Genomic DNA, 17,657 nt, shown 5'->3' on the forward strand with positions numbered 1-17,657 from the left:
CAAGGGGATACGTCATCTGAAATAAAGTTAGCAACACTTGTAGGAAGGTTGTGGGACAAACAGTTCAAAGAAAGTGTGTATCATTGCCTCACAGGTTGTGAACAAAGGAAAGGGCCAGGCAAGAGCTTTGAGGAAGGCACCAACTCATTAAAAAGTTATGTTAGTGTAAAAATACATTTGAACGTATCCCTTCTGAGTGGTAAATACAGTTTGCATATTTACAGTTATTTTTCCTGTGGATAAACTAAATCCAGTACAGATAAGACTGTTCCCTAACCAGTGCCTAGGAATTTGTCAGATTGCATGACTCCCTTTCCTCCTGCTTTCTTTGGCTTCTAATTTATGTCTTGACAGCATTAGCTGTGGTTGATACTAACTAGAAGAGGTTGAAACCAGAGTTTGAAGTTTGTTACAATTCTAGATTTCAAACACACTTTGGTTTGCCTTAACGATGATTGAGGTCAGCATGAATATCACAGTGAAAAGAAAAAGAAGGAATCATGCCAAACTTGGGGGGAAAGGATTCTTTGGCTTCTGACCTTTCCTATAATTAAAAAGCAGGAAGCACAGATTCTGCACTGCCTTTTGGAAACTTTAAATCTTCTGGTTTTTAAAAGGGCAGGTTCTCTTCGTCTCTGTAAACCAAGTTGGCTAAATACTGTTTTCAGTGAATGCCCCTCTTGTACATTCTTGCACGTTGCAACTTGAACTACTGCATAGGATGATCGATATGATCTTTATGCTGCTTTCGAACTATGTCCCCCCCCCCATTTTATTAAGTGTTTAAAATAATGTTTTAAAATGTAAATCATGTTTGCTTGTTTTTTGGCTGTTCTAAGCTGAGGAAGCGGTTGCGTGTGGTAGGTGTTTTTTTTCCTCCTAAGTTTAAACTTTTAATTGTTCCACAGTGTCTTCAGTCCATGTAATCACCCTGCCTCCTATTTTTCCCTTTCGTGCTTCTCAGAGGAAATTGAAGGTACATGTACAAGCTTCCCTGCAGAGACCAGTAACTTTATTCAGCAAGCATCCAGATGTAGTTGGATTTCAGAGATGGATTGTCAAATACATGAGCTACACCATCTGTGCTCTAGAAGCATAGAATTAATCTAGAGGAATTATAACTACAGATAATGAAGTACATTAAGAAGTAATATTCCATTGCTGTTATTTAGTTCTGATCCCAAGAATCATGGTAGCAGAAGTCTCTGGACAATATACTGTGCTCACAAAGAAATAGTTCCAGTACACTTAGCAGAGAATGAACATTCTCCTGTTGTCAGAAGTGAGCTGCAATGCTAATACTCCTTTCTTAAGAGTAGTCCCTTTAAATAAAGCATACTCGTGAACAAACCAACTGAAGATTTTGATTCACCCACTTGTAACTTGTTTTACTATTTATCATTTTTAATCCAGAAAGCTGTACCTTGTTTTTTAAAGGACTTCTGGCACGTTAGAAAAATGAGGACTGTTACTATATTATATTAAACAAAAGGATAGCCGTCCTAAAAGAGCCCTTTCTGTCTCATCCATTGAGCCAATGCGAAAACTCTTAATATTCTTTGTAAATATGGTTCTCTGCCTATCTGTTTCAGCCATCCTATTTACCTTGTAATATAAACTAGACTTTTTCTTTTAAAATATTTTTTATTTGCTGTCACGCGGAAGGCATCAAAAAGGTGAAAAGTTAATTCTGCATGCTGCTGTGTTCTAGGCTCTCTTGCTGAACTGTAGAACAATACATTGATTTATTTCTAGGCAATGGCATATTGAAGGCTTTTTATGCTATGCTTTTTTACTGTACAATCGACATTTTAAGTAATTCTTCTTTTTGCATTTATGGCTGGGCTTCTAACTATTCTGCTTTATTTCTTGGCTTTTGTTCTGTATGCTTTTACCCTTCATCCAGAAGAAGCCGAATGTGCTGGTCACAACAGTGGAGTCCTTCTAGGTGAGCGGTTGCTTACAGCATACTTTCTTTCGCAGCTTTTTCCTGGATGGGCTGCAGAGTTTGCGGGTAATGAATGGGCATGTTCGCATGTTGTGGGGCTGTTAATCTTTTTTTTTAAAATGGCTCACTGGATTTGACACAAAGGATTTGCTTACGATCTGTGTAATATATGATGCTAACATTGCAGTAGAGAAAATGTCAAAACACGACCTTGATCAGGAGTGAGAAATATTCTTTCTAAAGCACTTGGTAACCCACTGGTTACTAATCAAAAATGCTAGGCTGACTGTATTCAGCCTATACTGGTGCAAGATGGCTTCTAAGGCGGGGGTCGTCAACCCCCGGTCCGCAGCCACTGGACTGCCTCTCCCCTCCCCGCAGCGAGAATCTCGCCAGGCCGCGAGTGAAGCAGCCGCTTTGCTTGCGGCCCGGCTAGCTTCTTGCTGTGATGGGGGGGAGGCAGGCGCAGCTGCTGGCATGCCGGCGGATGCAAATGTGCATGCGCGGAGCTGCCGCTCATGCGCGTTTGCGCCCCCTGCTGGCACAAATGCGATAAATGCGCATTTGCACACAGCTCCCACGCGTGCGCGGCACCCAGGCCGTCGGCTCTCCCCCACCCCCGGAGGCGGTCCTCAACCGCAAAAAGGTTGGAGACCGCTGTTCCAAGATATTTGTCTTCGGTAGTCGGGTTAGAACCAATAAGAGAGTCATTACCAGTAATGCCACCACCATTTTGTTTTGTTTGGTCAAAACTTTAAAAAAGAGAAACCTTTGGGGAATTAAAACACAGAGAAAGTAAGAGTGATTAAATGCCAAAAAAGTACTCTAATTACAATTTTAAGTGGAAGGAAGAAAAGCTGTTAGTTTTGCTTTTCTAAATTGTTCCAGAAAACTGCATCTTTCAGCATCACCTCTTCCATATGACTATTAATGATATTAACATTCTAGAAAGAAGAATATGGTATATAAGAATGGAGGGGGCATGTTTGATTCCCAACCTTTCTGTCAAGTCTCTGTTGCCTCCACTAGAGGCCTGCCTGGCTTCAGCCATGGCAGTTAGAATACTCCCTCTGACACTCTGGACAATAACATTGTTTTTTACCACTGACAGCCTTTGGTCTACCTATTCTTTGGGCGCAAGTGCAACCAACCTCAGCAACTGAATTAAAGTTACAATTTGAGAATCCTACCTACAATCCTACAAACGAAGGATGCCATTGTGCATAGTGGAACCACTTTATTAGGGGGAGAGGGGGAGGCATTGGTGCCGGTGCGCCAGTCGACGCACAAACACAGGCACAGAGTTCTGCGCCTGTGTGCAGGTGTCAGGTTGCGCACCGCCAGTGGCCCCTCCCCTCCCTGCCGTGGTGCTGGCTTCTTCGGGCACCCAACCCTAGTCACCGATATGCTGATGACACCCAGCTCTACTTGCATGTGGAGGGAAGGCCAAATGCCCCCCCCCGACCCATTGGCCAGATGCTTGGAGACGGTAATGGAATGGCTCCAACAGAGCCCCTTGAAGCTGAACTCCTGTATCTGTAACACGCCTAGTTATTTCCGTGTATTCACACAACCAGATATGAAATGTATTGCCTAAGATTTTCCAAAACAGTCTGGGGGACAATTTCCCATTGATGAAAGAGAAAACCATCAAAATAGGTGCACAAAAGAGCTCTAACAAGAAAACTTCAGCACAGCAACCATCTTTAGCAAGTGAATTTCTGAACTGCTTTGGCAGCTACGGAAACAAGTGGGTGAGATGCTATAAACCTGGCCTCTAAGCAATATTTCAATGTCTTTTATTAGTGAGGTTTCTAAATACCATAAGGTTTATTTTGTTGTAACTTTAGTTAGTGCATCGTTACCAGAGTGTTCAGCTGGAATAAAGAGGTCTAAGGTTCTAATGTACAGTCATCATGAAATGTATTGAGTCAGGACACACTTGGTGAAAAATGCTGTCAAGTCACAGCTGACTTCTGGTGACACATCAGAGTTTTCAAGTCAAAAGAGGTTCATGGGTGGTTTGACATGCCTGCCTGAGCAAATCCTGGGATTCCTTGGTGATCTCCCATCCAAATGCTTATAGCTTCCAAAATCTGCCTAAACCTATACCATTGCCTGCCTCTACATAGCAACCTTGGGCTTCCTTGGTGGTCTCCCAGCCAACTACGAACCCGGGCCAACCTTCATTAGCTTCCGAGATCTGACAAGATCAAGCTACCCTGAGCCATTGCTCTTAATCGGGGTTTAAAAGCCGATTTCGGCAACCTGAAAAGCACTGGTACAGGTCTAATGCTAAATCATAGTTAAGGCTGGAATTCATGCCAGATGGTGTAGGAAGGGGGAACAGCCAAGGTCTATGGCTCACCAGCCAGGGTTGTAACATTAGTAGCATTTTAGCAGTACTAGGCTGAAATCGAAGGATTCATGTGTTTCAAATTCTTAATGAGAAACTGTAACATTTAGAGGACAAGATTATTTTTGCCTTTTAGAAGTCTTATTCCTATGTGGGAAATTACATGTACTTACAATGCAACCCTAAGCAGAGCTGCAGCCTCCTAAACGTTGACTTCTCTGGGCTTCAAGGAGGTTGCATACCTGAAATACTGATTATTTTGGAAAATGATACATGATACTGTACTTGTCCATGATTAGGATGAAACTTCATTCAGGTTGTGTAAATTGAATCTTTAGTTTTGTATTGTGCGCCTGCAGGCAAGGCTTCATTTATTTCTGTCTTCATAAAATGTCTAATTTGTTATGGATTCTTGATTAATAAGCATAATTTCCATAATATGATTTTTGTGTCTGTCAAGAGCTGCTAGGAACTGGACAAAGGATTGTTTTTCCATGGAACAGAAAGTAAAGTTTCTTGCATAGTTGGAAGATAGTACTACTTATGTAGAAATGAAAAAATAGCAATGCATAGGGGACTGAAAGATTTTAAATCATATAAGTCTTAATTATAAACAGTTAGAAACAAAACTAAATTAAAAAATTATAGATTATTTCCAAACACCTGCCATTAAAAATAGTTACATTTTTTTGTGATATGTGACAAAGCTGTGGGCATTTTTGTTGTTCCTTGTCTGAGTAAGTTCGGAATACAATTGAGAATCAGACATCTTTTCTGTCCCATTAACTAGGATCAACAGATTTAGGTTCCACTGCAAGGCTGCAGAAGTGGCCCTATTCTTTTCCCTATATAGATCAGTGACTGCTGTCATTTACTTCAGTATGCAAATGTTTCATTTGCAGTAATATCGCAGAAAGCATAAAACTGAATGCATCTCCTGAACCTAGGTGATCTGGCCTCCATCAGCCAGAACAGCTAGAAGTTGAGTGAGATCACTGGTTTAACAAGTGCAGTATTGTTCACTATGACCAGGAGAGGTTCTCTAGGGCAGGGGTAGTCAAACTGCGGCCCTCCAGATGTCCATGGACTACAATTCCCATGAGCCCCTGCCAGCATTTGGGAATTGTAGTCCATAGACATCTGGAGGGCCGCAGTTTGACTACCCCTGCTCTAGGGTCTTTTGAAGAGAAGTCTCTCCCAACACTTGAGATCCTGTTAACTAGAGGTGCCAGGAATTGAACCTTGAACTTTATTATGAACTACATGTGTTGTATCATGAGCCATATTTCCTATCAGAAGCACATTATTTCAGAGGTTTAGTATCTGCATATCATTTCTAAACTTCCAGGGAACGTTTGTTTTGCCTATAAACAACTCTGTAGAGCGTGTTCAGATTTAATGCCACCTCCTGGCTTGGTTTATATGACTGACATTTGAGTTTATCGTTACCCAAATGGGTAACATGAAAATCATCCTCTACACATGTAAATCTGGCATACTGGCTCTAGAATAGATAGAATCTAGCAAATGCACAATTGAATCTAGGATATACACAATTCCTAGCTTTGATGCTAGGAGAAGGAGAGAAAAGGATAGCATTTAGTGTATTTAAATAATAAAGATATATAAACCTCCTTTTGGTAATTTGTGTAAAAAATGTTGCGTATTAGTAAATTTAGGTGTGGGAGCTTCAGTTTGAGACTTGACGGGCAGCCATGGACAATTTGTTTTCTCTGGAATTGCATCTTGACATCATGATAAATTGTGAGTTATAATTAATCAGAACCCAATCAGTTGAAATGTCTGAATGCTGACTGTCCAATAAGTCAAGGATTGTTGATTGACACCAAATCAGGATTTCATACCTTGATTTTGTGAACAACACTATAGTTTGCAAATATATTGGAGACAACAGTGGAGATAGAGGAAGCAAGGAACAGATAAATTAGGGCTGATCCTGATATCCGAATGCCGCTTCAGTGACTCTGACATGGTGGTTGCAGGGTCAGTTCACCATGCAAGTAGCTACCTGGGATACCCAAATAGGTGGTGGGGTGTCACAGGAGGAGGTGCATGCCACAGTTGCCCAGCCCAGATTCAAGACAGGTTGCAGACCCACTGCCTCAAGGATCTGACTTTGGAGCCAGAGATAGGCAGCATGGAAGGAGGTCATGTAGGGCAGCATAATGCCTTGATCTATTCCACTGTGGTTGACGCTGAATCACTGCTCTCACTTCTCAGTGCTCAGAGAACAGGGCTCTGGAACACCTAAAGGAATGGAAATTCTTCTTACTGGCTATGAAAACTACTAATGTACTGACTTTTAAAAACGTAGTGCTGAATACAGCTTTGTTAGTTGTGGTCTGTTTTATGCCATATTTAATGTAATGCCAATGATTTATTGGTTATTGCAGTTAATATTATTTTATTACAGTTGTCAACATTTGATTAACATCATGCAAGGATGCAACATTAGTATTACTTTAAAGAAACATTCATCATTAAACTTTCTTTGAACCAATGTGAGCATTAAATATATGATATTAGCTGTAACTGGGAACGCGTAGAGATGAATTCGCAGTTTGTAGCCTGTGGTACTCTTCTGTTAAGCTGGAAAATAATCGTTGATATCATGATTCTCTGTTTCTCTCGTGGAATGCAAAATTCCCTAATTTTCATGGCAACACCGATAAATTAGAATATGCGGACATTTTCATGTTGTTACTGTGTTAACAGATTTCTATCCCCTGCTATATCAGTGAGATTTTTACAAACTCCTCTGAAACATTTTTCGTTTTCTTCTGCAACATATACTCCCTGAGATCAACACTTTGGCGGAAGAGCTATTTGCAGTGCGTTTGCAGCAGGTTGCATTTTGACATAGAGGAGAAGCTGCAAGCAGCATGCGCAAGGGTGTGTGCGTTACAAATGGGATGGTTGCTTAGTTGATTTACAGTTAACACTTGAATCTTTCTTTTAAAATCTTGTTGACTACAGCTGGTTTTAGGAGAAGCTTTCGTCTGAGCAGAAAAGACCGAAAAACAAACAAGACTATGTATGAATGCAAAAAGAGCGATCAATATGACACAGCAGATGTCCCAACGTATGAGGAAGTAGCAAAATATAGACGACAGCCTAATGAGAAATACAGACTTGTCGTCCTGGTTGGTAAGTTTTAGGTCCCAAACTGGGAAGCTAGGTCGAGTAAAACAACAGAGCTTGAACTGTGTCTCTTGTTTTTTTCTCCCCTTAGCCAAATGATATTGTTAAATTAGAGCCTCTTGTGGCACAGAGTGGTAAGGCAGCAGACATGCAGTCTGAAAGCTCTGCCCATGAGGCTGGGAGTTCAATCCCAGCAGCAGGCTCAAGGTTGACTCAGCCTTCCATCCTTCCGAGGTCGGTAAAATGAGTACCCAGCTTGCTGGGGGGTAAACGGAAATGACTGGGGAAGGCACTGGCAAACCACCCCGTATTGAGTCTGCCATGAAAACGCTAGAGGGCGTCACCCCAAGGGTCAGACATGACTTGGTGCTTGCACAGGGGATACCTTTACCTATACCTTTATTGTTAAATTCCTGGTTAATGCTTGCAAAATTTCCTCCGGAGTTTGAAGCTTGCTTAGAGTGCCCAGCTCTGTTCATGCTGTGTTTGTATGGCCTTGCAAAAGCAGGCAACTTAAAAAGGTTATGAAGCTCTCATCCTGCCCCTTTCCCATTCTCTGTAAAAAAAATGTCAACCCACTATGGAGCCAGTAATTCCCAAACAGGACTGCAATCTTAATACAGGCCGCCTTATTAAGGTCTTTTGGCATAGGAGTCAGACTTCATCTGCTGCACTTCCTTTAAATTATTAGAATGTTGCTTTCATACTGTTTCTATGACTCAAGGGTATACTTAGCCAACAGGCCATATCTTGTGCTATATCGGTACTGAAGCATAGGAATACAATTTCATGGCAAATAATACTCAAGCTATTATTTACTAATGTGCTGTGTTTTATATACAAGTTATATTGGTCTTCAAATTGTTCAGAATCATTCCATTATAATTAAGAAATAGTTATAAGAGGTCTAGCAAGCTAGTCGCTGCTTGAAATAGTAAAATGAACCATTTATTGCTCCAGTAGAAATTATATTTGATTGATTGATTGATAGTTGGATTTTTATCCCGCCCCTCTCAGGAACAACTCAAGGCGGGTGACAACAGTTTCATAAAATCCCTATTAAAACCCCACACAACACATGATCGGCAGCAGTATTCCCACATGGCCCACCCAGCCTGTCCAGACAACCCCTCTGCCTTTGGGGTATGGGGTTCACCTGATGTTCTAGTGCAGTCCAAGGAGGGGCTCCTGATCTTTCACAGCTCTGGCCTCAACCAAAGACCTAGTGGAAGAGCTCCATTTTACAGGACCTGTAGAACTCAGACAACTCTGTCAGGGCCCTGGGAGCTCATTCCACCAGGTCGAGGTCAGGACCGAAAAGGTCCTGGCCCTGGTTGAGGCCAGACACACTTCCCTTAGGCCAGGGATTTCCAGCAGATTAGCACCTGCAGAGCAAATGGCCCTGTGGGGGGCATAAGGAGACAAGCAGTCCCTTAGATGGGGGGGGGAGCCGTGGGTGGCCTAAACCCGTCACTGTCTCAGAAATGGACACAGTTCATAAGCATAAGGATGATTTCAAAATCAGATGGTAACTGTGCTTCATCTTAAAACTAGGCTCCACTGCCACTTCCTGGCTTGCAGGCTGCTCATTGGCTCATGTCCTGATCGTGGGTGTTCCAGTGAATAGGGGTATGCATTTGGGTTTACCCAGAAAATATACCCAGAAAACACCTTATTGATATTTTTTCAGGTATATTTCTGTTTGCCAGATATATCTTGTATTTTTGGGGAGAATTGGGAAAAGATTCCTGAAAAAAATCCTATATAAATTCAGCAATTGCCAGCAAAACCGGTCTGCCAAGCAGAGCCCCAAGAGAGCCTGGGAGGAGAAATCTGACCACAGGACTTACTCCTGGGTATGCTCTGTGGGACAGTGGGGTATAAGTCAGGCTGCCCAGCAGAACCTGCAAGGAAAACTGTTCTTGCAGAATTGGCTCCTGAATGGGCTTTGATGGGCAGTCTGGTTTAAATTGGGCTGCCCAGCAGTATACCAGCTGAGCCAATGCAGGGAGTTCTCCTCGGCAGGGTCTGTTAGGTAGTCTGCCTAGCAGAGCCCCAGCTGGGCCTGCAGGGGGAGTTCTCCAGGATCGGTTGCTCAGCCAGCTCTTTTGGGCAGTCTGGTTTAATGGGACCACCCAAAAGAGCCCCAGTCACCTCTCTGCTCTTCTTTTCCAGTGTTTCTCAGTTCAGGCCTATTGGATCCCCCCCAAAAAATTGGAATTCCTGAAAAATCCCATATCTGACTACTGGCATTGGGATCTGGGTTTTTCCAGTAGACCTGGACTGAAAAATCTTGGGGGGCGGCGGGGGGATTGCATACTTCTGGTAGTGAGACAAACTTTTCATACTTTTCTGAAATAATACATAGTTCTCTCCTAGAGTTTGAACATGACATTGACCAAGAATTTAACTGTTGAAAGCTGTAGTCAAATTTCATTTCAAAGATACTAGGAGATCACTGTGTATATTAGTTTGCATGGAAGTGCAGGAGCATGAATTGGAAGTCTCAAGAGGATTACCGGGAGTGGGGGAGGGAATGAGCAATAATATTAAAAGTGAGTGAAAAAACAAAAAAGTTTCTGGTTGAACGAAGTGGGAGGAAAGGAAGTATGTTCTTTCATACACCCTGTTTCTGCTTCAGAGGTTCTGTTTGAAGTTTGAGAATTTCACTGGTGCATCCTTAGAACCAATCCTTTAGAATACAGAAAAAGTGAGTTTTTAACAAGATGGATCTTTAGGAATTCTACCATCATGCCTTGGGAAATCACCTTGGGGGTTCTTGTGTCTAGTCAATGATCTCAGAGTCTAATGCCTTTTTCTAGGTTTTCCAACTCATAAAGTATGTTGCCTTTTCAGGAATATTTTCCTAAATCCATGTTAAAGTACAACGGTTAGCCTTTTTTCTAGTACTTGTTGCACCACATTCTTGTTTCTTTTGCAGTAGTATATAGGCTAACGCTTCATTAGCAGAATTTCTTCCATTAAAAAAAGATGCAGACCAGAAGAAATATGACCCTCTATCAGGGACTGTTATGAACTGTAGAACTGCTGTTTTTATAGAGCTCATATCCAAGGGAACGCTTAAAATCAGTTTTTAATAAACAGCTTTGTCATTCTTTAACGTGCAAGTTCAGGCACCTACTACTGTGAGCCAGAGATTGTGGGTTGTACACAGCAAGTAATAACACGATTGAGTTGATTTTACACCTATATCAACAGAGTTCTGTGAAAAGTGTGATAAGTAGGCTTTTTATAACAAGTCACATATGCTGGCTCTGAGGAATATCTAGAAATTTCATTTTATTTTGGTGGTAATAAATCAAATGAAGAAAGTATGCTTTTACAGGAACAAAAGCAGTCCACAAATGTATTGCAGAGTTCAGTAATTCTGCTGTTTTTCTTTTAGCATTAAGGGCAGCTGAAGTCTGGCCAATATCATAAAAATGTCTTGGGTAAAAAGGGGGGGGGAAACTGGCACTGTTATAAGGACAGTAGAAATGATCAGATTTAAAAGCTTTCTGGAAGCTAGTAGCAGTATCCAGTATGACGTGTGAAGTACAGTTTCACTGTTAGTGCCAGGAAACCCAAGGACAAATAATTAAATTTTCACATAATTGGTCATGGCAAAAAAGTTCAGCGATACTCACTGAAAACAACAATTTAGTGTTGGAGTGTACTTGAAAGAACTGTCTGCCAAAAAAGATATTTCTTTGAACTTTATTTTAAATCACTTTATTCTAATTTATAGAACATAAATTCTTTGTAACGGTCTCAACTTTGGTTTATACTTTTTAAATTGGTAGTAACAATAAGCTGATTTTTAAAAGAGCTTGATTAGTCAGGTTATCAAGCAGTCTTCAGAAAGCACGTTCCTTACTTGTACACATGGTCTGAAATAAGTGCTATGCTGATCCTTGACACACTTATTGAAATTACTTTTGGAATCATTCACCTGTCAATTGTATCATAGACTGCTTTCACATGAAGCTGCCTACTAGTGAATCAGACCATTGGTGCATCGTCAGCAGCAGCTCTCTAGGGTCTCACATAGACCATTTATGCACTGGGAACTTCACTGCCCCACCCACCCCTATCAGGAGCACAGATAAGGGGTGGATGAGGTGCACCAGGCCAAATGCTCCCCCATGGGGATGAAGGAAGAGGTGGGGCAACCTGCCACGACTAAAACTCCAGCCTGCAGCCCGGCATGAAACCTCCAGTGCATAAATGGTCGTAGAGATCTTTCACATGACCTTCTGCCTGGTCATAGAATCAAAGAATCATAGAATCATAGAGTTGGAAGGGTCCATACAGGCCATCTAGTCCAACCCCCTGCTCTACGCAGGATCAGTTCTAATCCCATCACTTTCTGCCACTCAGGTTTGGTGGAAGAGTCGTGCTCTGTCTTGCAGGCCCCATTCCACCTTGCCCTCCAAAGCATATGGGTTTCAGTTGTTGCCCAAGGTCTCTGCCTGTCATGAGCCACCCCCCTGGTTTTCTCAACACCTGGAGGAGCTTTTTTTTCTCCTTTTCTCAGTTCAAGCGCTGGTACCACCGGATCTTTGTAGGGCCAGTGCTCCTAGCTTCTTCTCTGTGTTCTGAGGCCTTGCCTCTGCATCTCCCACTATCCAAGGGTACCACAGGAACAGCTCATTTCCTTGTGTGCCACTGATGGAGTAGCCACTCAGCAATTGACTACCCGCCTTCCCGGTGTTCCTGTTTAAAATGGCGTGCTCAGCATGCTTGAGGTCTAATGTGATATAGAGAACCATTGCCAGCATTAAAAGTTACCAAGTATTTATTAGAAAGAAAATGCCTACATGAACACTTTAATCATGACCACAGATTGAGCGAGGGATCCAAAACAAACATTAAAACACAATTTCTCCCTCCCTCCCTCCCTCCCTCCCTCCCTCCCTCTCTCTGTAAGTGCCCCAGTGGATGTTAGTATAAGGCAGGCTCTATAGCTTGAAAGGTTGTAGTTTCAATAGGACTCTCATTACCTTGAAGCCTCTGCCCAGGGCAATGGCTGTCTCAAACAGACCTCAGGTAAGAGTTCTGTATGTCTTGGTAGTACCAGCACAAAACAATAGTTTTTTTTCTTGCTCTCAGAAGTTTTATTATCTCTCTTTTTCCTTCCAATGACCAGATCAGGAAATATTGCCAAATTCCAGGTGAGATTCGGAGATCTCCCAGAATTAAACTGATCTCCAGACAACATAAATGACAATAGAGCCTAAATGTCCTCTTCCTAATATCTACTCTACCAGGCTTCACTGTCAAATCACCAGTTATTTCCAAGCCAAAATCTGGTGACCCTAAGGTCAGGCCAGGTCAAAGAAGCTTTCCTTGAGTTGTTCAGGAAAATTTCTAGCTCTGTTAGTCTTCCTAATCTCTGTTTCTTGCTAGGTATCACCTGCCTAGCTGGCAGTAGGGTTGGGCACTTCGGTGTCCAAAGTGGCCATTCACGCCCGAAGCAGCCAGTACCGCATGGCGGGGGGGAGAGGAGAGGTGTGTGCGCCGGCACAACGGCAGACACACACACGCAGAAGAAGAATAGTTGTTGTTTATACCCTGCTTTTCTTTACCAGAAGGAGGCTCAAAGTGGTCTACAATCGCCTTCCCTTCCTCTCCCCACAACAGGCAGCACTGTGAGAGCAGTAGTATCAAAGCTGTGACAAGCCCAAGATCAACTAGCTGGCTGCATGTGGAGGAGTAAGGAAGCTGGCTGCACGTGGGGGGAGCAAGAAATCAAACTTTGCTTACCAGATTAGAAGCTGCCACTCTTAATCACTACACTAAGGACTTCACCACCTTATTATGGCTACCAGGCTGGCTATTTACACGTCTAAAAGTTTAATAGGTCCCGATAAGCAATTGACTCCTCCCTCCTGCCAAAAGATAAGAAAAAAAAAATAAAATTCAAGGTGAAGGTTTTGCTAAGTCAAACTTCCAAAGACAAATGTGTTTCCCACATCTCCCTCTTCCAGGGTTCAAGCGCTAGAATACCCGTTTGCAGAAGGTTGCTCTGCAGGGAATGAAACACAGATCTCCGGTAGTGTTGTGGTGTGGATAATATGGACAGTGCATGAGTGTTTATCTTTATTCTAGTTCCTAAATCTAAGTAGCCGTTCCTCTTAAATAAGAGGGCTGGATCAGTCATGTCCATGGGATGAGCTCCTGAGGAAGCCACAAGAAGATGTGGCCATTAGCAACTTGACATGCTTTTTTGAGGTGTGACAATGGTGTGAGAATGCTGAGGGATCTGAAGTACTAGAATTTAATCTGAGAGCAAGCAGGAATGAGTTATAGTAGAACATTTCCCCTAATGCTCATACAAGCACACAAAGAAAGTGCATCCTAGTTGGTGGATGGAGAACTTAGAACTCTACTAACTCTAACTAATGCACTCTAAGCAGATATGAAGAAAAGGGGGGGGGGTGGACAGGATGTTCTAAATTGATAGAACATCACTTAGAGAGCTACCAGTTGATTGGTTCCTTCCCTTGGTAGAAACTGTACAGATGACCTGGCTGGTCATCCAGGTGCTTCAAGAAAGCAGTGCGAGATCAGTTACAGTTTATAGGAACTTTGCCAAACAAATGGTTCAGATTTCAAGACAGAATGCCACATTTCAATCAGTCAAACCCTCTCTCAGATGTGAGGATGGGTCCAGAGTAAATTTTCCAGTAGCAGGGTTGGCCATTTCTGCCTCACCTCTCCCACTACAGCCTACTGATCTGCAAATGCCATTCCTGGAAGATTTGGGACCTTGTGAAATGTTTGGGGGGGGGGGGACTACAGCAAGAAGAAGGAATCAGAGGGAATTAACTGTTTAGTCTAGATCCAACTCACGATCTGCGTACCTCAGAATCATGAGCAGGATGGGCAGATATGCTGAATTTTGAAGGGCTGTGCAGAGCTGTAGTAGTTCTTCGGTAGCAGGTTTACTTCCTGCTGTTGCTGCTGAAAATTCGTGTTTCATTATATAGTTAAATTCGCGCCAACAGCTATTAGATATTCTGGAGAGAAAGGCACTCAAGTTTAAATTTCTGCCACCTAGTAAGTGCGGATGAACGTAAGCGAAGAAATACTCCTAACTATATTTAAACATGTGTTACAAACAATTTCCAATGGAAACATCTGATGGTGATGGTTGAGCAGTGTATTATTTTTATAACGTGTCTGTGTTGATGGATACTGCTTTTACATTCCAGACGTTAATCCACAGCAATAAGTTAATATCAGAGTAGCATGTAGTTTAATTTGACATGGCATTTTTTTTTCTATAAGCAAAGTTTAAATTCAGCTACAGTTTACCTTTGCTAGAGAAACTCCAATTTGGGGATAGTGAAAAGCAAAGAGCCCTTATTAGTATGCCTTATGGCACACAAGGGGGGTGTTACCAGTCAGTACTACAGTATTTGCTGGCGTATAAGACTACTTTTCCCCCCTGAAAAACATGCCTCCAAGTGGGGGGGGGTCGTCCTATACGCCGGGTGCACTTCAGTTGGGAAAGACATAGCTGCCCATAGTGGCCCATAGTACTGTAATGTAATGTAACAACATTGAGTGGAAATGTTGGGGAGTCGTCTTATACGCCCAGTCGTCTTATATGCCCACAAATACTATTTATTACTGTCTAGGGCCTGAATTCTATGCTTGGTCTTAGTACTTACTAGAAGCATATCACACTGATCCAAAAATGGTACGAAGATTAATTGTTACACTTAATAAATGTGTACGTTTTTTATTTTAAAATGGATAAGATATTTAATGGGTAAAATATTTTGATATAGCTTCTCACTTAAAGCTGAAATAAGCACTTTCAGGGGTTCGTTACCTTTAGCTGGACGTTGCAGATGTCCAGGGAGGGGCAGCTTACTTACCAGGTAAAGGTAAAGGTAAAGGTATCCCCTGTGCAAGCACCGAGTCATGTCTGACCCTTGGGGTGACGCCCTCTAGCGTTTTCATGGCAGGCTCAATCCAGGGTGGCCTTGCCAGTGCCTTCCCCAGTCATTACCGTTTACCCCCCAGCAGCAAGCTGGGTACTCATTTTACCAACATCGGAAGGATGGAAGGCTGAGTCAACCTTGAGCCGGCTGCTGGGATCGAACTCCCAGCCTCATGGTCAGAGCTTCAGACAGCATGTCAGCTGCCTAACCACCCTGCACCACAAGAGGCTCTTACTTACCAGTTAAAGCCCCTCAAACTCTACTAGGTTACTCCTCTTCTTTCCTCTTGCCACCTTTGCTTTCTTTTCATTCTTTCATCCTTTGCTTGCTTTCTTGCTTCTTTGAGCCCAATGCTGTGGTGGGTGAGGCACAGAAGACACAGCTGCTGCTCTCCCATCTCATGAAACAATGCAAAGACTTAGGCATACTAAATGTACTAGGAGATATTCCTGATTCTTTAGAGAACCCTGTTTAATCCTCTTGTTCTGTCCGTATTTCCTCTTTTACCTTGAGTAGCTCAATATATATGTCACATTTGGGGGGGAACAAAAAAGGCAACAGGATTTTCATTTCACAGATAGCACAGATGTAGAGTCGGTGAATCCCGCAAGTCATGTGAATTCAGGCCTTTGGCAGTCTCTTACATCTGCATAGTGAATACTGCTGATGTTGGAGTTGTTCCATTACAAATGTTTTTTTGGTGTTATGTCTCTAGAATAGCCTCTCAGATTTTTCATCTGAACATAATATGTGGTAGTGTTGGTAATCAAAGAAGGATATTTGATTAAAATGTGTTTAAACTTTCAGGTCCTGTGGGTGTAGGACTGAATGAACTAAAACGGAAATTGTTGATCAGTGATACTCAGCATTATGGTGTAACAGTGCCACGTAAGTGAAAAACTGTTTTGTAAGTCCTTAATGTGTCGGTTGAATTTTGCTTAAGTTGGCATAAGGTCAGTACATTTAAGCTTGGATATGCACATCCATATTAAATTACTTTTTAAAAGAGTACTCTCCTCCTTGATTAAAAATTTAAATTGGCTGTGTTTTTCTTTGGAGTATTTTTCTTAGCATAAGGTTGATACTGTTGCTGTAAATCACCAAATATTTTAGAACACTCAGTTCTCATTTAAAATCTACATGGGAGATGGGAAACGAAGAAATGTACTCTACCAGCATGGTAGAGCACAGCTATTCAACGTCCCCCAAGTGCCATAGAATCATAGAATCATAAAGTTGGAAGGGACCGTACAGGCCATCTAGTCCAACCCCCTGCTCAACGCAGGATCAGCCCCAAGCATCCTAAAGCCCCAAGCATCCTAAAGCGAAAGTTTGTACTCCTTGAGTGGGAACAGCAGAGTCTATGGGCTTGTCACAAACTAGGCATGCACTCAGTTACCTTTCTAGTGCTGCACAGCTTCCTGTTAGTTCACAAAAGAAAAAACATTTCAAAGCACAGAATGGGTTTGTGGGTTTCATCTCATTTTTGTTGCATGTTGTTATGTGCGAAGTCGTGTCCAACCCATCGCGACCCCATGGACAATGATCCTCCAGGCCTTCCTGTCCTCTACCATTCCCCGGAGTCCATTTAAGTTTGCACCTACTGCTTCAGTGACTCCATCCATCCACCTCATTCTCTGTCGTCCCCTTCTTCTTTTGCCCTCGATCTCTCCCAGCATTAGGCTCTTCTCCAGGGAGTCCTTCCTTCTCATGAGGTGGCCAAAATATTTGAGTTTCATCTTCAGGATCTGGCCTTCTAAAGAGCAGTCAGGGCTGATCTCCTCGAGGACTGACCGGTTTGTTCGCCTTGCAGTCCAAGGGACTCGCAAGAGTCTTCTCCAGCACCAGAGTTCAAAAGCCTCAATTCTTTGACGCTCGCCCTTCCTTATGGTCCAACTTTCGCAGCCATACATTGCAACTGGGAAGACCATAGCCTTGACTAAACGCACTTTTGTTGGCAGGGTAATGTCTCTGCTTTTTAGGATGCTGTCTAGATTTGCCATAGCTTTCCTCCCCAGGAGCAAGCGTCTTTTAATTTCTTTGCTGCAGTCCCCATCTGCAGTGATCTTGGAGCCCAGGAAAATAAAATCTGTCACTATCTCCATTTCTTCCCCTTCTATTTGCCAGGAATTGAGAGGGCTGGATGCCATGATCTTTGTTTTCTTGATGTTGAGTTTCAAGCCAACGTTTGCACTCTCCTCCTTCACCCGCATCAACAGGCTCTTTAGTTCCTCTT

The 17,657-nt window shown here is 42.6% G+C and overlaps 1 protein-coding gene across 7 annotated transcripts in view; it reads left to right on the top strand.

The window, feature by feature from the left end:
* The window catches only part of MPP7 (MAGUK p55 scaffold protein 7), a 105,940-nt gene that overhangs the window by 75,111 nt on the left and 13,172 nt on the right, over positions 1–17,657 (top strand). For 5 of the 7 annotated variants that reach the window (XM_077304646.1, XM_077304649.1, XM_077304648.1 and 2 more), the window contains 4 exons: positions 840–860; positions 1,907–1,948; positions 7,302–7,472; positions 16,229–16,309. In XM_077304646.1, the coding sequence (XP_077160761.1) occupies positions 840–860; positions 1,907–1,948; positions 7,302–7,472; positions 16,229–16,309 (315 nt within the window). The remainder of the gene's footprint in view (positions 1–839; positions 861–1,906; positions 1,949–7,301; positions 7,473–16,228; positions 16,310–17,657) is intronic. The other 2 variants (XM_077304645.1, XM_077304647.1) reach the window with 2 other exon arrangements.

The sequence above is a fragment of the Paroedura picta genome, chromosome 11 (genome assembly GCF_049243985.1).
Source record: "Paroedura picta isolate Pp20150507F chromosome 11, Ppicta_v3.0, whole genome shotgun sequence".
Lineage (NCBI taxonomy): Eukaryota > Metazoa > Chordata > Lepidosauria > Squamata > Gekkonidae > Paroedura > Paroedura picta.